At 39.5% G+C, this 23,273-nt stretch overlaps 1 protein-coding gene across 4 annotated transcripts in view; it reads left to right on the forward strand.

Annotated features, from left to right (window-relative positions):
• LOC117394329 (uncharacterized) overlaps window positions 1-18,201 on the forward strand; it is a 32,228-nt gene extending 14,027 nt beyond the window's left edge. The window contains exons 6-17 of one of the 4 annotated variants that reach the window (XM_033992469.3): window positions 415-466; window positions 1,492-1,578; window positions 2,574-2,776; window positions 2,993-3,561; window positions 4,062-4,128; window positions 6,441-6,556; window positions 7,043-8,401; window positions 13,571-13,698; window positions 13,995-14,106; window positions 14,422-14,766; window positions 15,337-15,416; window positions 16,252-18,201. In XM_033992469.3, the coding sequence (XP_033848360.3) occupies window positions 415-466; window positions 1,492-1,578; window positions 2,574-2,776; window positions 2,993-3,561; window positions 4,062-4,128; window positions 6,441-6,556; window positions 7,043-8,401; window positions 13,571-13,698; window positions 13,995-14,106; window positions 14,422-14,766; window positions 15,337-15,384 (3,086 nt within the window). In that variant the 3' untranslated portion in view covers window positions 15,385-15,416; window positions 16,252-18,201. The other 3 variants (XM_059018748.1, XM_033992470.3, XM_059018749.1) reach the window with 3 other exon arrangements.
• Window positions 18,202-23,273: the final 5,072 nt, after the last annotated feature.

Here is a 23,273-nt window from a genome sequence, read left to right on the forward strand (position 1 = left end):
CGTTATCAGATGGGTCTTGGGTAGCAGGTTAGCTCCATCCTGTTCCACTCACACAATGGAGCGCCTACTTTCCAGTCTAGTCAGGAATTCCTTTTTGGTTTAAAGAGTTTCTCTGAAAAACTGTGGTTCTTTGATGGGAAAATCTACCTTTATTTTTAAAACAACATGCTACAATCTGACAAAAAAAAAAAACTGTTTTGCCACACACACACACACACACACACACACACACAAAATAATAACGCAGACGACTGATCAGGTATTGATTTAGCCACAAAGTGGTAGGATTTCTAGCTGACAAAATACTCTTTCAGAATGTATATAGTATTATACTACAGTATGTGCAATAGAGAAACTACTTTGTAGTATTAAGTTCTAACTTTACATATTTTTTTCATGATCTTTATTTCACAGCCTCTTTGTATGACAAAAACATAAACCGTATGACTGTACAAGAATATATAAGGTAAGATGAATCTGAATATAATCTAAAGTGGTTATGTATCTATTTCTATGCAACAGCTTTGGTTTTATAAAAACAAAGGGATGTATTTATGAAGCAAGTTTATCCATTAGCTGCATACTGTATTAAGAACAGGTGCTTTAATATAGATATTATTATTATTATTTATTTCTTAGCAGACGCCCTTATCCAGGGCGACTTACAATTGTTACAAGATATCACATTATACATTATTTCGCATTATACAGATATCACATTATTTTTACATACAATTACCCATTTATACAGTTGGGTTTTTACTGGAGCAATCTAGGTAAAGTACCTTGCTCAAGGGTACAACAGCAGTGTCCCCCACTGGGGATTGAACCCACAACCCTCCGGTCAAGAGTCCAGAGCCCTGAGCCCTAACCACTACTCCACACTGCTGCGCCTCTCTGTTTTGGGTCTTGTGTTGAACAAAATATTCAATGATATCCTCATCGTTGGACTGAACTAAAGGATTAGCAGTGAACACAAAAATAAAAATAATACATTCAGAATGGAACTTTATATTTGAAAAGAAAATAACTCGTTAAGACAAATACACACTCAACCTGTCGTCTCGCCTGCAGTCTTTAAGCATTTGAGTATATAGTGTATGCATTTGAGTATATAGTGTATGCGTCTCAGTATAAAGTGTGTGTATCTCAGTATATATCTCAGTATATAGTGTATGGAAATAATCGGTTGAATTATGTCCCAAACGGCACCTCATAAAAACGTTATGTGAGTAATTGATGAGAAAAAATGTAATAGGAAATCTAGTATATACCACATCATGTTTACTATTAGCGTAGTTAAAGTGAAATGGCTTCTATTGTATCAGACGCTTCCTGGTAACAATATTTAGATCCACAAGCTTGTACATTTACAATGTAATTTATGTTAACCTGAATGTACAATAACAGTGTAATTACAGTTACATTAGAGACAAACATTTTTCCCTTCTAAATCACCGAGACTAAATAACATTTTTTTTTCCCTTCTAGATCTCTAAAACCACAATCAGGAAATCCATCTTTATCAAGGTGGAACAGTGTGACCTCATCCTTTTCAGTCAGTACTGGAATCAAAAGGTTAGATTAAAAAATGGCTTTTTACCCCCAAAGCATTTCCTCTTGTATTTCATTTACTCGTATTGTTTTTAAAGGAGATAAACAAGAACTATAACCGTCAACTAAATAATATAATTCAAGATCTCTTAGGCACTCATGGAGTACCAATTACAACTTGTAGGCATTGCTTTGAGGAAAATATGTTCCCATATAGAATACTATATCATAATAATGTCCCAGCTATAGTGCCAAGTAGTGGACATTCCTAAATTACCATTCTGACCTGGATTCTACTCTTTTTTCTATTGTTTTTTGTAAAATGAAAGCAAGTATAACAGAGATTAACTTTGTTTTGTTTAATATTCATAATACTTTGATTAATTTCTTTAGGCTTGTATATGACATGTTAGCATAACAATTACTTTAAGCATTTCTCCTCAGAAAATGTAAACAGAATCTTGCCATTAGCAATGAATGAAAACTATTTCAGTGACAAAAGGGTTGTGAGACACCTGGCAGACAGTCATTGCCACTCCTTATTGAGAGCCCACACCTCACTACCACAACCTACAGCTTCAGACAATTCCGTGGGCCATATTCACAAAGTATTTTCCCAGTGCTACGTTTCCACCATTTTTCTTATTGTTGTTTTTCCTTTTCTAATTACAAACAAATAGTGCAAACTTAGCACTGAAAAAAATGTTGGTGTCCTTTATCCCACACAACATTCCTTGAGGAGCTAACATCTTTCTTTATTTTTAATATACAACATTGAAGAAGACCGAGGCAAAACTTTATAAAATTACATTGACCAAAACCTCGTAAACTCCAAAGTATACAAGGCCAGGCCCCTGAGGCCAAGACTGAAACCAAAGAGTATGTGTCTTTGAGCCGGTCCCAATGCCATGCTATTACAGTGTTTGAAGCTTCCTGTGCAGTTGTGCCATATAGATTTTCACCTACGATTCTTCTTGTTTTTAATGTAGGAACTGTCTCATTGTTTGTCTCTGCTACAGTGTAATGGATGTTTTGGATCGCTGGCAGGATGATCCAGAAGAGGTTCTGTTAGACCTGGGCTTTGGTGTAGATGAACCTGATATTTCTATAAAAATTCCTTCAAGGTTTATAAACTGCCCATCGAGAGCACAAGGAATTAATATCAGAGTCTTCCTTGAGGCACAGAAGATGCGGATGGATACTGAGAACCCTGATTACTGTAGTAAGTATTATTTGTTTGTAACCAGACCATGTGTCTTACAGTAAAGGTACTATGATTTCAATACCCTAAATTAAGTGAAGTGAAGCACAATAAAGAGTGGGAGGGCAGTAGTAATGTGGACTAGCCTTGACTAGCAGTCCTTTAACATACAAAATACCAATATGGTAATATATCCAGTGCAGTATAAGATTTCCTAATCTGATTCTGTTATTATAGATCGTTTCCGACAGCTGGAGGTCTTGCATCAAGTGACCAGCGTCTTTACAAACCTGTTCAATGATGTAAGCATAAATACATCAGGTGTCACTGAACCACCTGTGACTACCCCAGAGGAAAAGAAATCATCAGAGCTGAAAGAAAAGAGAAAAAAGTTAGCCATGCTTCTCCGAAGAGCCTCCAAACAAACCATAAACATGGCACAGAGCAAGCAAGAACCACAGAAATCAACACAAACATCAGAGAAAGACAACGACTCCCCTAATGCTGCAAGAACAGACGTAAAAATAGCTTTTAGGCAGCCAAGGCAATGTCTTCTTGAAAATGGATGCCTGTCACCCCTGGAAGAAGAGCAGAGTCCTGCAGCTGAGACACCTCCAGATTTGCATCTAGAGGTTGCAGAGAAAGAGAATCCTCAGACTGCTCCTTTATCTGGAGTGACAGGGGGTGAACATTCACTAGCCTTGGAATGTTTACCAAGAGTTAGAACATCCTTAGATTCTCACCATAATGCTGCCAGTTCACTGAAAAGAAATCGACAGGCTCCCGATTCCTTTGAGATGGAAGAGGTATTATTTATCAATTTAAAATATTTTTGTATCCAGGATATTCTTTATTCTTACCAACAGTGTAGTGGACTTAAAAGTAAAACATTATGGCAACTAAAACAATTGCAACTCAATTGATCTGTGTTGTGCTCAAAGGTGTCAAATGTACATCCCTTGTCTCTCACTAGATCGTAGCATCAACATCACTGTTGTGGACTCAACTAAATGTTTCCCAGGGAGTATTTGAGTTTCTGACACTTGTATCACAGCTAGTAAGAATCAGACACTCTACTATTTAAACAAGAAAATCGGTTAAAGGGTTCAAACATGACCACAATGGTAATTTGTAATCATCATGGGGTAAAAAGTAGCAACAGTCCTCTACACCTTGTTGAAAAATTAGTTGTGTCCAGATACTTCTTGTAGCTTCTCATTGAAATTTTGTAGTGTGACTGTTTCTTTGTTTGTTATCTCTGTATCTATCTTTGTTACAGTCATTAATGGTTCTTATTCAAACTCAGATTCACAGCTTTGACGAGGGAAGTATTTCAGGGAGCATTTCAGGACCAGTTACTGAAGTCACTTTAGGTAGGTATGTATGTCATCACCAAGATGACGAACTGATTGGAGGTATTTTTTAAAATGGTATTTATTTATTTATTTTACATGAGATTCTGCTGTGCTATTCAAAGATATTTTATTATACAATGATTGAACTATTTGGCCACCCCCAGAAGGAAGAGATAGTTGCAAAGGACAGGTGCATATAGCTTATTATCATTAAGATTGTTATCTCATTTTCTTTAAACTTTGCAGTACAACAAAAAACATGATTCCTGTATTGATTTATCCCTGTATTGGGAAATCAAATTCCTGTGTGCTGTCAACGCTGGTTTGGCACAAACTTCAGTGTCTTATTTATAGTGATAAAAAACAAATTATGCTCTGTTTTGACATTGATAATTTATCTGCACTGTATATGGGTTAAAGAAGTAGTAACAAGGTCACACGCCTTACTGAACATATTATATACTCACCTAATATACTGTCATTAATCAGTTTCCTTTTCTCCTGTTTTAGGCATGTTTACACTGTTTGTTCTCTGGTAGTGGAAAAGCACACAATAGGTGTGGTCAGGTATATACAATGTTGTGTCGCGGTTGCCTGGAATCAATGCAAACATAACACTGTAGATCCTATAGCCAGGGGCTCATTTCCCTTGCAAAAGTCTACGTCTGTAAAAAAAATAAATACATTTAAATAGAGCCTTCTGAAACAGAAAGCTCTTGCTTGCTTTGTGGCACAAACTTGTATTTTCATTTGTGGGTACTTTAGCGATCAGTGGTGAGACAGAACAGCCAATGACAATGATTAAATGGAACTTGAAAAAAGAAAAAAAATAAAGAAAATAAGTTAAACTGTGGCCTCTTTTGTAGAGATATAGATTTGACTTTGACAAGTTGTTCAAAGTTTCAGTATCCATACTTACTTTATGTAATTAAATTGGTTAAAATATTTTTTTCTTAAAATGTTCTCAGTGGGGTTATTGGGTTTCTCTCATAATATGTGCTGCATTCATTTATTTCTCATTACCTAAATCCACTCCCTTAATTGAATGAATAATACTAGAATTAACTGAAAACATCACGGTAATAAGACTTGTTGCAGGGCACAGGTCAGTATTAAGTCTATTTGCTGTGAGGATAACAAATTTGTTAGCGAGGTAGTGTGTGTGTGTGTGTGTGTGTTTATTAATGTCATAGAAACACACACAAGTACAGGAAGTCAGACTTTTCATTTTCAGCAATAACCTTGGTGCAATCTTGGATGATTTGCATAGCAGGAACTAATGGCTGCGTATAATATTCTACCTGCTGTGAAGGTGCACAAACACTATGTAAAGAGAGATAATATACTTTGCAGAATTCGATAGCAGCATTTCTGTTGCAGTAAAATATGTAAATACTAACCACTGTTTCAAAATTAGCTGAGTAACAAGCAGCAGGTCTGTATATACAGTACTTAGTATTTATTAAATTCAAGAGTTGCAGGTTTAGTTTTAAAGCATTTATGTCTCACTTTGTCACCAAAACTTAAATTTCAATAATTCATAAACAGGGATGTTCCAGAAATCCAGTTTCCTGAAAGATAACATGTTTTAATACTGCCAGTAAGAACTACCACTGATAATAATAATAAAAAAAAAAAAAATTAACTGGGAAGTGGAAAATGTTATCTTACTCAATATGTATAGTTGGGTAAAACAACATGTTCTGTAAATGTTATGAAGATTAACTTACCGGTAATTCCTTATAAATCTTTTTTTTTTTTTTTTTTTTTTTTTTTTTAGCGGTTAGTGTTCACATTCAACACTTTCAGGTTGTTTTGTAGTCAAAACAAGATTGTTGGGCTTTTGAGATTGTAGCAAGATAATTGACTTTTCAATGGGGTTTTACACTGGACAATGAATTCACAAAATTATCTCTTCTCAATAGACATGTACACTCTGATACTAATCTGGAGCTTATCATTGACCAGTTCTCATTACTGGGATAACCACTCCGTAATGTCTGACAGGATCATTTCTCCTGGCAAAACCACCACTATGAATTTCAGCAAGTTTTGCTCATCTAAGAATTTATTTGAAAAAAATATATATATATATAAAAATAATAATAAATCCTAAACACTACAAAATCACAGAAAGGGTTTTACCTTGCCAGTAATTGTTCACATTACAGATAGCTCTAATTTTGTATTAAAGTTGTGGCAGGGGATGCATGTCACTGGTTTATTTGTTGGTAGAGAACAGAGTAGGATAAACCAAGCAGGCTGGGCTACATAATGATTTGGAATAAAATGGAATTGACCCTTTCTGATGTTTTTTTTTTTTGTGTTAGAAGATTTTGTCATAAGAAGAGCAAACAGCTGCCAATCAGACAGTAGTGGATTTCTGGAGGAACCATCAGTGCCTTCTCTTTTACAGAAAGCTACAGCAATGCCTCTGGCTACAAAGGTAAGGTCTTGTTTTCCCTAAAACTTAGATATTAGGATTTAATGTTATAAATGGCCACCTTTAATAAATGAATAAACATCCACTGAGAAAAATATAATGTAACAAAATGTGACGTCAGTCCTGGCGCAAAGTTAAAACTACTGAAACTGCTTTTTGTAGTGGGGAAGCTCAAGCTTGTTATTTGAAACCTGGAGGGTGGTTAGTTGTTGCAGCTCCAGGCACTATGGTTCTCCAAGCACAGCTTTTTCTTCATCTATCTAGATCACAGCTTTAAGGATCCTCCGACAAGTTACTAGCATTCTATTCTTGCCAGTTTAGTCAATTAAATATGTAGTTCAAAGAACTAATCCAAGATAGTTTTGTATATAATCTGACTTGTTTTTAAGCCCGAAGCTTTCAGAAAGACAAAGGAGCAGTAATAGCAATACTCAGTGCCTACGAATAGACTCCACCCTGTAACACTCATATTCTGACTTTTTCCAACAGACACTTCAAAAACTGGATACTATCTGTGTGGACAGCCAGACTACTTTCAGGAGAAACATGGATCTCTCAACTTCAGGTCAAGATCCAGAGCAAGAATTAGATTCTGATGTTTCACAGAAAAATGGTTTTACATCAGATGTTGAAAATGTAGGATCTCCAGAACTGGAATTACAGCAACAGGATGACTGTTCTTGTTCCCATAATGTACAAGTTTCCATAGCTGTAGGAAGTAACACCTCTGTTATCCAGGATTACTTGGAGGTTCCAGGGCCATTGCAGGGTACATCATCTGAAGACAGTGGTTTAAGCTTAATTGAAAGTAACAAAGAGCACTTCAACAAAGAAGTGACTGTACCAGAACCAATGGATGACAATGGAAGCCTAAGCATTGCTCAAGGTCTAAATGTGCAGCTAGAAATCATTCCTAATTTGGACACAAGTAAAAGTGTTAGACTTCAAGATGGAGACATGCAAATACCAAATATGCAACTGGAAAACACCCCAGGTTTGGATTACAATACAAACATATTACCTCTTCCATTTGGTGATAAGTCTCAAAACTCAATTCAAGAGGTTGAGATTCTCCCTGTTTTTTCACAGACTGAAGAAGGCCTACAAGATTGTCGCATTAATATTTTGGGGACCAATACAAGCCAAAGTGAAGGATCTAAAACAGATCTAGAGGTTATCAACAGTCATGCTCTTGAATCTTCCCCAGACAAAAGTGCATTTAATAGCACCTTTCCTTCTATTAGCCAACAAGTAGACTCAAAAATGGATCAATGTGAATTCACAGTGCCTTCTTATAGACCCCATAAGCTCAAAGAACTTTACCAAACATCAAAAGCAAACATTGCCTTAACCAGATCTGTATCTGTACAGATGCCCTCAAACTTAAGGACTACTTTCCAATACAGTGTGCCCAAAAGACATATAGCTAAAGGCCATTCTTTGGAAATCATGTCACAAACAGATCAGCAAGCCAAAACAGATGCCTTCACGAAAAGGTCAGGGTCTGCTATTCCACTACTTCACTGTATGGATAACAGAAATGTCTTTGGTCAGACTATTCTCGAACATAAGCAAGATGCTTCCAAACCCTTACTTTCATGTGATAGTCATGGCTACAGCTTCTTGTCCAATTCTGTATCATTGGATACTGGACTTGTAAATGATGATGGTAACTCCGATGAGATGTTTAATGATCGTTCTTGTTGTCACCACCACTGCTGCTGTTCTCCAAGTGGCTATTCTTCACATGGCTTTTACGCTCAGCCACCTGATAAAGTTACAGTGGGTCACCTGCATAAAACCCTGGAACTACTTCAATGTGCAATCAGGAATCTAGCTGCTTTCCCAGTAAGTTAATACAGGTTATGTGTTATACAACATTTGCAGTGTTCTCCAGTAATAGTTACATAAACGATGGATATTGCACAGCCTATGTAATCCAGCATGCACATATTCTGAAAAATATGGTATACATTAATTTGTTAACATAGAATCCAGAAGAATATTTGTTTAGTCTTTGCCTCTAGGGATAATATTGTTTCATCTGTTAGTTACCGGCAGGAAGAGAGACTCGGAGACAAGAAAGCTGCAGTGAAGCACTGTTGCGCACATTTAAATCACAAAAAAAACACTGGAACAAATAAACAATCACAAAGGCCAAAATAAAGATTCAAACTAAAACAAAACAATACAATATTAGGTAGGCTGGGCATTCACCTTCAGTACAGATACAAACACACATCAAAACACAAGTTCACCAGACAAAGGATTTCTCCTTCCTTTTATACATGTGGCTACTCCCCAATTAGCACCAATTACCTAACTGGTGAATGACCACACCTGTGATTGCTGGCAGGGATATATTGGGTACTCTGGCAGTGGTGTTGGCAGTAGCCCTCTGAACGTGGACGTGCAGCTGGCTTTCGTCATGCTCCCCTCAGCAGCAGGTGTAGCGGTTGCTGAGGTTGGCCCGGTTGTTGCCAAGGGCACCTCCCTCTGGCGCTGGAGACAGTGGGGTCTCTCCTTCTGGCAGTGGAGATGGCTCCCCCTTCTTGGGCGCTGGAGACGACTCCCCCTTCTTGGGTGCTGGAGACGGCTCCCCCTTCTTGGGTGCTGGAGACGGCTCCCCCTTCTTGGGTGCTGGAGATGGCTCCCACTTCTTGGGCGCTGGAGATGGCTCCCCCTTCATGGGCGCTGGCACTGGCGATGGCTCCCCATTCTTGGGCGCTGGAGATGACCCCCTTCATGGGCGCTGGCACTGGCGATGGCTCCCCCTTCCTGGGTGCTGGAGACTGCTTCCCTTCTCGCAGCTGTTCCTCTTGGAGTCAACAATCTTGGTCCTCGAGGCAGGTGAGGAAGGTTTCCAGGCTGTCATTCCCCAGCACTGGGAAGGAGGGGGGGGTCCGTCTTCGGCGTTTGTGAGGCCGGCATTTAGGCAGCCTTCAGGCGGAGCCATTCCTCAACTGACTCCACCTCATCCGTATAGAAGGCCTCTATGAAGAGGTGGTCTTCATATGGGCACTCCTCAAAGTGGTGCCCAAACTCCGCACATGCTCCATAAATGGGAGCCCTTCTGCCTCCAACTGGCATTGTTGTTTGTGCCAGACCTCCATTATCTTCTTTTAAAAACTTTTTTTTCTTCTTGCAGTCCCACTCTGAGTCTGTGACACCAACTGTGACAGGATAACATCATGGCCCAAGCTGTTACCGGCAGGAAGAGAGATTCAGGGACAAGAAAGCTGCAGTGAACCGCTGTTGCGCACATTTAATTCACAAAACAACAAATAAAACACTGGAACAAATAAACAGACACATGGGCCAAAATAAAGATTCAAACAAAACAAAACAATAGAATATAATATTAGGTAGGCTGGGCATTCTCCTTCACTACAGATACAGACCCAGACGCAGATGCAGGTGAAAACACAGGTCACCAAACTCCCTTCATCAAACAAAGTTTTTTTCTTTCTTTTTATACATATGGCCACTCAGCACCAATTACCTAATTGGGGAATGGCCACACCTGTGATTGCTGGTAGGGATAGATTTAACGCATGGGTCTCCAATCCTGGTCCTGGAGGACCGGTGTACCTCCTGGTTTTTATTCCAACTGTACCTTAAATTAATTAATTTAAGCTTCTAATAAGCACTTAATTGGTCCATTTTAGTAATCTAGGGTACAGTTGGAACAAAAACCAGGAGGGACACCGGCCCACCCCTGATTTAACCCCATCCCTGCCAACCTTACATTCCCACACACACTATTTACAGCAGCAGGGCTTCTGCCCTACCACAGGTACACATACGTAGCAACCATTCATAGCAACAGTACAGATTCATAGCAACAGGCTCATGCGATGCATAAAAAAGAAAATTAAATATTGGGGAAGTGCTTTTTCCTGAGCTTCCTGAAGAGGAACTTTTCTCAAATTCAATAATGAAAAGACACTAAAAACACACGTTATAATAAAAAACTATATTGCCATATTTTAGCAATATCTCCACTCTCCACACAAACACTGTGGAACGGTGGAGAAATACAAGGCTAAAGACCTGAACCGCATTCTGCAAGCGTTTTCTGCTGATGTATGGAAAACAGGAGGAGAGACTGTATAGGTACATATAGGTACTATTTAGGGTTTTTGTGGAAAACCTCTGTCCCCTTGGGTTAATATATTGACAGACAGGAGATTATATTACCCAAAGCCAAAAGCATCAAGCACAGTACAGCAGAGAAATACATAAAAACTAGACACTGATAATTAAACCAACAAATGGCGATAAGGACTTCGATCGACAACTTTTTTTATGGTTTACATCAATTGCATGTTTCTTGTTTTTTTGAATGATTTGTTTTCATTCCTGCTTTTTTAATGTGGCCAAATGATTAGGAATGTTAGGTTACTTACCGTAACCCTGGTTCCCTGAAAGAGAAGACGACCACCGACATTATGTATGGGATATGCTGTGTGGAGGCTGTGTGGTCCAGTGGTTAAAAAAAGGGTTTGTATCCAGGAGGTCCCCGGTTCAAATCCCACCTCAGCCACTGACTCATTGTGTGACCCTGAGCAAGTCACTTAACCTCCTTGTGCTCCGTCTTTCGGGTGAGACGTAGTTGTAAGTGACTCTGCAGCTGATGCATAGTTCACACACCCTAGTCTCTGTAAGTCGCCTTGGATAAAGGCATCTGCTAAATAAACAAATAATAATAATAATATGCCTGCCTATTGGGTAGGTAATTACTGAGCTCTCTATACCAGAGCTGCCGATAGGCTCCTTCCTGGGATGATGCACCTGGTCCTGCCCACCGAGGGATTAAAACCATCATCCTGAATCGAACCCGTGAGGGTGACCGATGCAACCTCGCGGTTGGTGGTCATCTTCTCTTTCAGGGAACCAGAGTTATGGTAATTAACCTAATGTTCCCTTTCTATTTGAAGACGACCACCAACGACATTATGTATGGGATAATGTATACCAGAGCCGCCGCGAGGGAGAAGGAACGGCATCATATAAGGGATGCATCAGAACCGCATAACCCAAAAGTTAGCGATGTGAGCTTACACCCTCAAGGACCCTTGTGCCTAATGAAGACAGAGCAGGATCTACCACATTAAGGCGGTAGAACCTGGAGAAAGTATGCAGTGTAGCCCAGCTAGCTGCAGTACAAATATCAGATATCGAGGCCCCTCTGAAGAGGGCCCAAGATGTAGCCAACCCTCTAGTGGAGTGTGCAGCTACCCTCCCAGGTGGGGGCAAGCCAGCACCATCATACACAGTCGAGACTGTCCACAATCCAATGTGACAGATGCTGCTTTGAGAGGTGCTGTCCTAGGGTCCGTGTCCCGTGACAGACAAAGAGCTGGTCAGACTGATGCAGAGCTCTTGTCCTATCCATGTAGCATCTCAATGCCCGCACTGGGCAGAAGAAATTCAATTTCTCATCCTTTGTTGAAGCAAATGGGGGTGGATGGAGAGGGTCTGTCATAAAAGTATTTGTGATACTTCGAAAGGGAGGAGGTCTCAAGCGGAACTGAAACGCGTAACCGTTTTGCACGGTGGCGAGCACCCAGGTGTCCGAGGTGTAAGTGTGCCAGTACTGCAGCTGTTGTGCCAAAAAGGGGGTGTGAGCCCGCAAGCCTTCAGGGGCCCTGCTTAGGCTGCTGAGGTTGCGGCAGGGCACTTTGGGGTGTCTGTCTAAGGCGATGGCCCTGGAAACGCCTCCTGGGATGCTGGTGTGTAGGCTGGCCATGTCCTGTGTTCCCTCTGCCTGCCGAGTGGGCCCGGCTGTTCGGTGCTGGTGTAGGCGATGCCTTAGGTCACCCAGCTTCTGAGGAGCTCATCTGCAGTTCGACCTGCCCCACGCGGGAGCGCGGGGAGGGAGTAACGCGGCCACCTGCCGGGACTTCTCGCGTTCCCAGTGGGACCTTTGCAAGATCTCCTCCACGGCTGGCCGAAAGGTATGTCCTGGGATATAGGCGCATCTAGCAGCGCGGCCTTATCCGTGTCAGGAACTCTGGCTTGTGACAGCCACAGCTGCCTACGAGCCACAGTCAAGCTAGCCAGGCTCCGGCCAAGAGCTTGCCCTTGGAGACTGGAGATCTGCAGTAGCGTGCTGGACAGGAGACATAGCTCAGTGGCCACTAGCTCAGGGAGCGGGACCTCGTGCAGTACACCGTCCATATAGGCTGTAAGCACGCTCGCCGTGTTTGACAGGCAAGTTGCCTGTGCCTCTGCTGCATACGCCTGCTTGAAATGCATTTCCGTCACCTTGCATTGAGGATTCGGGCACTCCCCACCCACCAGCAGGGCCTTAACCAGGGCTGCGATGGTGGAGTCTACTGTGGGCAACCCTGCTAGGCCCAGTTTTTCCACACCTTCTAGAGAGGCAAACGGTGCGGCCTGTTTTAGCACGCTAGGACCTGAGGCCGGATAATCCCAGGAGGAGCGTACCTAAGTCTGGGAAGGTCAGGAACTTTTGAGGGCGAGGAGCCATCTCCTGCATCTGGAAGACGGACCGGTGTGGTTCTGCCACTGGCGTCCAGGGCAGCACGTCCCATCAGTGCCGAAACTGACCTGGACAATGGGGGAGCACTGGCTTCTGAGGTTACCCCTGCCAGGCTCTTCCTTAGCAGGGGGTTAGAGCTCCTCTCCTACCTGCATGTCAGAGGAGAAGGAGGCCCTATCCCCATAAGCCGCTATAGAAAGCATGTCCTTTTGCATCAACTGGGATGCGGCAAGGCTTAGACAGAAAGGCGAAAGGCTCTGTCGTTTCAAAGTCGTTGATTCCGGGAAAGCGGCGAGCCAGCTTTCAGCACAAATGCAAGGGAAATACAACCAACTCGATTCGACATCGAGAAGCTCTTTTCTATCAACACGCTCAGCTCAACACAGAGGTCTTACCGTACCATCTTGGATATGTATTTGCTCAAAGGGCCACATGCAAAACATTTTGGTATGGCTTGCATACTTTTCTTGTGTATATTTATTATTTTTTTTCTCTTTTTTTTTTTACAGTACACAACTAATGAAATCGAAATCATCACAAAATCCTTGAGAACATTTCGTGAAAGGCTGATAGATCTCGAAGAAGAACTTGATGATGAGCAGGCTTCAGTTTACAGCATCCTTTCTGATTTAGAAAAGTAAGCAACAGACAAGACCTCTATGACAAAACATGAAATAATAATAATAATAATAATAATAATAATAATAATAATAATAATTCCAAAGGATCACATTTTTATACAGTACAATTAGCAGTGGTATAATAACTACTTGCAAAATTAACACATTCACATTCAAGGTAATTCATTGTAATACAAATAACTATTTATTTTTCCCATTACATATATTTAATTTACTAATTTTCAATATTACATTTCTGGAACTACAGTGACAGTGAAAAACTATTAACACCCTGGATTGTGTTATCCCACAGAGAGGAAGTGCGGCATATAAAGGCTTTGCGGAAAGCTGTAAGACAGGAAGTAAAGGAGCTGGAGAATCAACTTGCAGTCCTAGCATGCCATTATGATGAAGGAATTCAAATGGTATGACCCTTTTCCACAGCAGTCATAACAAAACCAATCTGCAATGATTAATAGACATAAAGTGGATGGCAGGGCTTGTCAGAGTGCTGCTCGAGGAGGGTACTGTGAACCCCACAGCTAAAACTCCTGTTTGGAAAATGTAATCACACTGCATTGTAAATAAAGCCTGCACAGAAGACTAAGGAAGACTATAGTAAATGAACTCTACAGTATATTAAGGAACTGCATTTTAGTGTAAAATGTAACATGATCGTGGGATACTGCAGTTTAAATTGCTTATAATCAGTGGTATTTTTTGGTGCTTTTATTTTCCAGGAAATGCATCGACTCTTAGAAGTGCAATCCTGTCTTCTTGCAGAGCTGCAAGTGAAAAGTCTTGTAAACTCCCAAACAACACCTGATATGAAAATCAAGTCTCCTACCAGAAGTATCTCCACACAATGCCCGGCTTTACCTGAGGTCTGCTTTGAAAAAAGTTTTGACTTAACTGACACAATAAGTCCACTCTCAAAACTGACTTCACAGGGGACAAAGGACACAACTTCTATTGCAGCTGAAAATACCACACCTGAGTTAAAAGCAATATACTCACCCATAAACGAAACTGTCAAAAAGCAAAATTCACAGGACAAACTGGACTTCATGGCCTTCCTACAAAGTGTAAGATATTTTACAGGGTTTTATTATTAGCTCAGTCAAGTAAAAAGCTTACTTTTTCTTTTTGGATGTACAATACAGGTTTTCCTGCACACTGAAAGCCAGATGACTGTTTTAGATTGGGACTTTGTATTAATTTACAATTAAGAAACTTCAAATACAATTTTTTATTAGCAAAAGAAAATTCTAGACCCCCACACACTTACTGTAGGGACTTTCAACTCTAGTTGATCATATCATATTAATTATATTGGTTCAAATTTGCTTAAAGGCACTATTAAATACTTTCCTGTAGATACATTTCGCATAGGAGTTTTTTTTTTTTTTTTACCTTTTTTGTTTTTGACTGTATACTATCTGACTGCCCAGTCTCCAGTAAGCATATTTAAAAAAAAAAAAAAAAAAACACTACAATAACTCAAAGATTAATGGATTGAATAACTGAAGTTTCTTTAACACTTTTTTTTTTAAAACTGTGGAAGACATAATTGAAATATTATTTAAAATAGTAGAACCTAGAATTGCCTGCCTGTGACAGGGACCCTGATGTGCACTGTGCTGTTTATTTTGCAGTTAAAGGAGTCGTTCAGGACGTCCTTCAACAGTGACACGCCGCAATGAAAACCCTTTCTAAGAGAAGGCACACACAAAAGGTATGTGTACTGCTCTGCACAGCAGCAACGTTTCTTTCACTCCTAGTAATCCTGCTTCTCAACGCCTTATGTAACCCACGTTGGGCGCCAAGTTTTTCTACTTATGTAACCCACTATTACAATGAGTCACATTGAGAATTAAGTTCAGGGAAAATATATGTGAATTCTGGAGATCTCTCTCTAATGCTGCGTATACCCTTCTTAAGAAAATGTACTTTACGTTATACAGTTGCCTTAATATATTTATACCAGGTTACTTTATTATAAAGAATCACTCAGCAACAACAAATATACTTTATGAAAAGAAAATGTTTATAAAAGTAATATATATGTAGCAATTAAAATTGTTACAATATTGTTCACAGTAAAAAAAATAAAAAAATTGGAAATAAAAATATAGAACAAAACAAAATGTTTCTATCAGTTGTGCACAACGACTAAAGTAGCTCCGGAGGACTTAAATATAAAAAAAACAAGTCCTTCCGCTGAACTGTACAGTCCCGCTGCAATATTACAAGCCATCTCGGTAGATGCAATGGATCGAGTCCTCCACTCTTCGTAATCTCCGGTCTCCACGAACTATTAATAAAATATAATAGCAATGCAGGACAGTGAAGATACAGCATATAGAAATTTCAGATGTATTCCTAGGACGGTAGCTCTAGCACTCGTTTGCACATTGGAAATTAACATGCAGGCAACTGACTGTGCACGTGTTTATTGCGGGCACAGAAGGGGGGGTCGTGTTAAAGAAACAGACTCACTGATACCCATATTTGGAAACAGGAAGCATGGGGGTTACACTTACAAATGTAACTCTTCTCTGTTGTTTAAGCTCTCCGGCAGGACTGGGGAAAAAGCCCACAGTCTGGGTTAACTGGATAATCACCAGCAAGCTGAGTCCCATCAAGCCGAACAGCAGCAAGGATCACCACAATGCTGAAACTGGTGCTTCTGATGATCTGTAAACCCGCTTAGAAGCTTTTGTACCCAAGCCCCACACAGATGACTTTGCAATCCCCTTTAACCCTTTTTTTTACTGATATGACTCAGAATGCTCTGAATCTGAATTCTCATTTAATGAATTGCCTGTTGACAAAGACCCCTGTTGAGTACATCAGTAAGGGATATGAACTAGCAGCTTTGGGTAACAACTGACCACTTTTGCAAAGTATTTGGAAAATTTAATGAAGAGATATTAAATTGTATAATTTGCTACACTGCCCTGTACATTTAATGGTATGTTTTCAATTGATTTAATTGTATTACAGATGCAAGAAGGCTTCTGAGTGTATTTATATAAGAAGGGACTTGGACCCACAAATAACCTCAACCAAGCATGGACAGTACCAGATGAATGGCTTAACTGTGTTTCAGTTGTGATTCATAGAAATATACAGTAATAGACTGTGCCTTGCTTTAAATGATTGTGTAATTTTGTTATGGTTTTTGGCGAGTGAAAATCAGTGTGAAAATTACCTGGTTTGGTCACACTTGGTTTTAACCGAAAATGCTGCAATCTGTGTGAAAAGAAAGAGACAAGCTTATGTGCATAAAAGTATTTATTTTTCAATTTTGTTCACAGAATTCTTTTGAACACCTTTTTGTTCTTAAAATGTTTTTTTTTTTTGTATACCTTACCATGTGTCTAGTAAAGTACTAGTACAATAAGTAAAGCCAAATAATTACTTCAACTCAGTTTCTTGTGGCCATTGCTCAGGGATATGGCAACTGTGTTATACAGGCCCATTACATAGTCAAATGTAATGATTAACAATATTACTGCCTGGTTAGAGATTTAATATGTTTTAGATTTAAAAGGCTCAAGGTTGCATTCCTCTGCTGCAAACAGTGGTATTTAAAAGATCAATCTGCATTTAATGTGTTCATAGAAACTGTATATGTGTACAGCCAAAATGAAAATGCATTCCAAATTGAATGAGTAATTAAATTATGTAAAAAGATACTCAGCACAATATTGTAATCAATGATGTTTGATCTCCTGAACAATACAAAAAAAAAAAAAGCGAACCTCTTAACCTTTTCAGGGTTTGAGATCCATCGCTAAGTAAAGATGATGCAATGTACTAAACTAGACTGTACTAAACAAGCAAGTCTATTACCCATTGAGAGAGCAGCAACATCAGCATCTTAGTCTTTCTGTGTAAGGGAACAAAGGGGCAAAAACCTAATTTAAATATCATGATTTCTAAAGCTGTACAGGCTTTTTAGTGTTTGCTAACAACTTAAGATAAAAAATCTCACTGGGGATTCGAGATACATTTAGAAAATAGAAAAAAGAATATACGCCCCACTTTTCCACTACACCATTTTAAACTATGTGGGGTTGGATAATTTAAGAGTGCCTCAGACTCCATCCTGATTACTTTTCTCACTGTATAACACATACAATTGACCAATATCACTTAATTGTCTCAATATCACAAAGTGTTTCTTACCCATAACACTGCTCAGGGAAACGGCTTGAAAAAGGCTGGTGAAACAGGCTGGTTACCGTGGGAACAAGCACAAGAGCATGTCAAACTTCCTGAATGCAGGCAAGCTGAGGATATAGGGAAAGAAATGCAGCCGAAGACCACAGTGCATAGAATTTCAAGTTTGAATTTGAGATGCAATGCATATAAGCCTTTTTTATGAATGGTGCCAAAATCTCAAGAACTTTGTTAGAGCTCAAAAGGGTTTGTTTGAGGCTGTTCAAATTCCAGATGAACGTGTTCACTCCAGATGTAATGGTTTGGTATGGCTTCAGGTAAAAAAAAGAAAATCACCTTGTAGGTGTTTTTTTTCTTTAAGAGTTTCAATTCCCATAGCACAAGTTCACTGTTGGATTTATGAAAATATGTGTGCATGCATATGCAAATGCTTCTAGGTCTCTTACACTTTTCATATTCACATTGTGTTACAACATACACACAGCTCCTGGCTTTCAAACTCTATTCCACAAACCGATTTGGGGGTCATAATGTAATGTACTTTGTGAAATCATATAACAGTACCCACACTGGAATTGAAGCTTGGATGTTTATACAGTGAGACATTACTGTACATTGTTTGTGCATCTGTCATAATTTATTACAAATGTCTTACACTTAATCTATTATCTTTTGATGCATATTTTTAATTTTTTATAATATATAATGTAATATCTCTAACTGAATAAATAGATCTGAATAGAGATTATTTTTTCCAATATAGCCGTAATTCAATAACAAAGCATACTTACTAGATTCCCCCCACAAGGCCCTAGTTTGAAGCATACAATACTGTTTTGAAATGGAAACATTGTATATATACATCTTGTAAAAATACACACACACACCAGGAAACATAAAAACAAGCCTTTTCTTGCTTTGGAACTCAGTATGCCTCGATCAGCATTTTAAAACAAATATATAGATTTACATTTATATATGTGTGCAAACAACTTCTTGCTTTCTGGTGTGATTTAACTTGCATTGAAACAACTTGAGTTTAAATTATGCTTATACAGTTCAGGATCCCTTGCAAACAATTTGACATAGAATAGGCCTTCTTAGAGTAGTTCCAGTTTCCTTGTGGGCTGATTATTTAACACTGAATTGTTAATGAGGAACCATACAACATTTGAAGCACACATTTGCATAGCACTTCATGTGCTATAGTTAATCAAGACTTCCAAATACATGAACCACCCCATAATCCCATGTGCAGGTGTGGTAGTGATTGATGTCCAAATAAGGTTGTGGATCTGTTACTTTCCATTCACAAGTGCACTCCATCTTCTCTCCCATTGTTTCCTCGTGCTACACGACTGCATGAGGAAGGTGCTGAGAAATAAATAATTAGAAGCAGCAGTAGGATTGAAATGATCTTCCATATAAGGTTTTGTGTCACAGAGGTCTATTTTTTTACAACATCACAATATAAAACAGGTTAAAATAAAATATACCTGTTTAAAGCGGAACTCTGTACATTATTTTTTGTTTTATGTACAATGAAATACATATTTTTGTTTGCATTTAAACTTTGAAGGGGTGGTTTATGGTTAAACATAGAGACAGAGCCACAGCTGCATTGGTAAGTTACTTTGCTGCTACGGGCTCAGTTCACAGCTCAATTTATTACAAAAGGTATTGTCAAACAGGATGACTGAATGTCTTGTATAGTATGGCTTATCCAATTTTCATGAAATTTGGTAAAATGTAATTTAGCATAAGTTACTGAGAATATCAGATTCTGGAGATATTGGTGGCTGTCTATGTCTGCATATCTGTTCATCTATATGTTACACTTGATGCTTTGGTTTTGTCCAGTCTATCGTTTGCTCTTGTTGGACAAATCCAATACATCAAAGTAACTAGCTGCATATTGTGTCAAAGTGGTTAGCCGTGTGCAGGTGCAGGGGATCAATAATCAGACAGACAACGATAATCCAGGTGCAATGGTGGTTTCTTTGTAAATCCAATGGTCTGATGGCCCAAATACAGTAAACAATAATAATGCTAACAGGCAATACAGCAGCGTGTATTGCTCTGTTTATAATCCACGGGTTGGTCCCGAAATAATACACAGTCCCGTTAGTAAACACCCACACGTAACACAAAAAGTCCACAGTGAGTGATTTAGTGCTCGTGGTGTAATTACAGTTTACTGTGAATAAAGGTGCAGTGTTGTCCAGGTTCGTGCTGGCTTTAAGCGACAGCTCCTGGATCGTGTTTAGCCATCTAATATATCACACACAGTCACAGTAGTTAGACTCGACAAAAACAGAAAAACCCTCATGGTATCACAATACGTTGGTCCTTTTGGTTCTGCATTAACCATAGCAAAGGAACAGATCACATCATTACGTCCCCTTTTTATACAGTCAACCATGACCCCTTAGTTAACTAGCACATCCGCTCCTCCAATCCGTGGATGCCACGCCATTAACCTTCCGGGTCAATGGTTTAGTGTACCGTAGCACCGCCCCCTTTCTAGTTGGCTGACTTCCGCTGAACTCTGGGAATGAATTGTCGGGCCAACCAGTACAGGGTACTCTGTTCCCTTTACACAGGTCTCACAGGTCGGGGGGGAGATCTAACACCAAGAATCATTTGATTTCTGTCACAATAATTATTTATTTTATTTAAAGAATGACACCATTTGGATATTATTATTTATTTCTTAGCAGACACCCTTATCCAGGGCGACTTACAATTGTTACAGGATATCACATTATTTTTACATACAATTACCCATTTATACAGTTGGGTTTTTACTGGAGCAATCTAGGTAAAGTACCTTGCTCAAGGGTACAGCAGCAGTGTCCCCCACCTGGGATTGAACCCATGACCCTCCGGTCAAGGGTCCAGAGCCCTAACCACTACCCCACACTGCTGCCCTATCTAATATCTAATGAGACAACCTATGTTAACCTAATGTATGCCTGCAGATGTACTGCAGTGAGTCATGGTTGTATGGGCTGGTAATTGCATTTGTACTTCCCCTTATTCAGCTCAGCTTCCCATTCACATGTTTTCTCAGTAGCCACTTATTGAATAAGAGTAGGGCTCTAAATGCATTGAATGTATTCAAGGGCCTCTGAAAAGGCTTACCTAAATTCAGAAAAGATAGTATCTGGTCCACACACAGAGGAAAAAAACAATAATTTAATAAAAAGGTGGATCAATGATTATACATCAGGTTAATTAGGAATGAGCCGGAGGGGAGGGCGGGGGGACAATTTTCTTTTAAGCTTCAGACAAAATAATTGTTCAATATGTGGACTCATGATAAAATAAACACTAGAAACACAAAAGGAGTGAATGTTGTCATGGAGACGACACATTGGGTATTATTCTGCAATTTAAAAAAAATGTAAATTAATCATAATAATTCTCTTCATAATAATGGGTTCAGGTACTAGTTCTAAGAAAAAAATAATAGATAATAATAAATAGATGGACAACACATTGTTAAAGTTCATTGCACACTGGATCTGTTTATCCAAATTATGACAACATATGACAAACATTATTTTTAACAAACATATATTTATACATAAATGCATATATCGGGGATGTGTAAGTGGGTTGTTTAAGTGGTGTGGTTGTGTGTGCGTGCAGGGGTTGCATGGTACATTGTGTGTGTGTAGGGGAATTGGGTTGCAGGAATGGCGCTAAAGACATGGGGTTTGGGGGTCTAGCGTTTAGGGTGGGGGAGTGAGGGGATATAAGGGGGTGCGTGGAAATGACCGGGAGATTGGGGAAGACAAGAGTGAGTGGAGAGGATGGGTGGATGGATCGATAGAGAAGGAGAGCGGGAAAGATTAAGTGGGTAGGAATTAAAAGAAACAGAAATCATAATTTTGTTTTCATTTTCGACTCCAAGTTCCCTTCCCTTGATTTATGATTTTATTTTTATAATCATTGTTGTAAAGAAATAAACGGCTTGAGCCTTTCCTTCGAATTCAGCCTCCATCTTATTTCTATCCCAAGAACCCGAAACACTACAATATATACATTTAAAAAAAATTAAATTTGCAGTCGCCAATTAGTTTTTTGTTATTTTCTCCACAATTTAGTAGTATCCATTTTTTTTTTTTTAGCTCAGCTCACCACTACCACACCTGCGCTGACTCGGGAGGGGCAAAGACGAACACGTGCTGTCCTCCGAAGTGTGTGTGTTAGCTGCCCACTTTTTTTAAACACTGCAGACTCAACATGCAGCCACCCAGAGCTACAGCGTCGGAGGACAACGCAGCCCTGGGCAGCTTACAGGCAAGCCCACAGGCGCCCGGCCAGACCACAGGGGTCGCTGGTGTGCGGTGAGCTGAGGACACCCTGGCCAACCTAACCCTCCCTCCCCTCGGGCGGTGCTTGGCTAATTGTGCGTCGCCCCCTGGGAGCTCCCGTCCTCGGTCACCAAAGGAATAGCCTCGACTCAAACCGGCGACGTCCAGACTATAGGGCGCATCCTGCACTCTACGCGAGTGCTTTTACTGGATGTGCCACTCGGTAGCCCCATATATATATATATATATATATATATATATATATATATATATTTCTTATTGTAGCTTGCACACCAAGTCTGTAAATGTTATACAAAAGTGATGCATTGATTTTGAACTCTAAACATTTTCAATTCAATACAATTATAAATGCATTGAAAGTGAGAAATGGTGCAACAAATGCAATGTGCAATGGCCTTAAGAGTAAGGTGGCACATTACAAATGTCTATGTTGGATGGAATAAGTCTAGATGTTTTATGCAGCCCAGTTTTTTATTAGGTAAGAATAAAAACAGCTTTGCCCCAGTGAGAATGCCAACTGAATTTGAATTAATGTAACCCACAGAAAGTGGGATAATAGCATTTTTTGATCTTACTAAATTAAAATAGACAAAACCATTCAGCACATTGGAAAATATGGGCTCCAAATTACCATATGGTTGTCAATTAGAGATTTGATTAGGTATCTCCTTGTAACACGACACAATCATGTTACAGGTGTGAGAATTCTCTGTTTAGCTCATTTAGAAGCTCAGGTTGCCCCTAAATTATAAAAAAAGGATATGGTATAAGAATAAGTTTTGTTTTTCTTCCTGCTTCTAAGAAGTATACTTCTACTGTATGCTCTTTGAGGACATCAATCCCCTGTTGCTTTAATAGAGCTTCAACACTCAGGTTTTATTGTGTCGTGTAAAAAGTTTTGAAGGGGGCTTGATTAACGGGGTTTGATAATTTAGGACAAGTAGGCTCTCTGGTGCTAAACTTTCAAAACAGCTTGGCACCAAATTTCAAAACAATTTGCACCCCTGACAGTAGAAACACAAGGCTTTGTAATAACTCCTACTTCTTTAATCTGACAGATG

The sequence above is a fragment of the Acipenser ruthenus genome, chromosome 3 (genome assembly GCF_902713425.1).
Source record: "Acipenser ruthenus chromosome 3, fAciRut3.2 maternal haplotype, whole genome shotgun sequence".
NCBI classification, from domain to species: Eukaryota; Metazoa; Chordata; class Actinopteri; order Acipenseriformes; family Acipenseridae; genus Acipenser; species Acipenser ruthenus.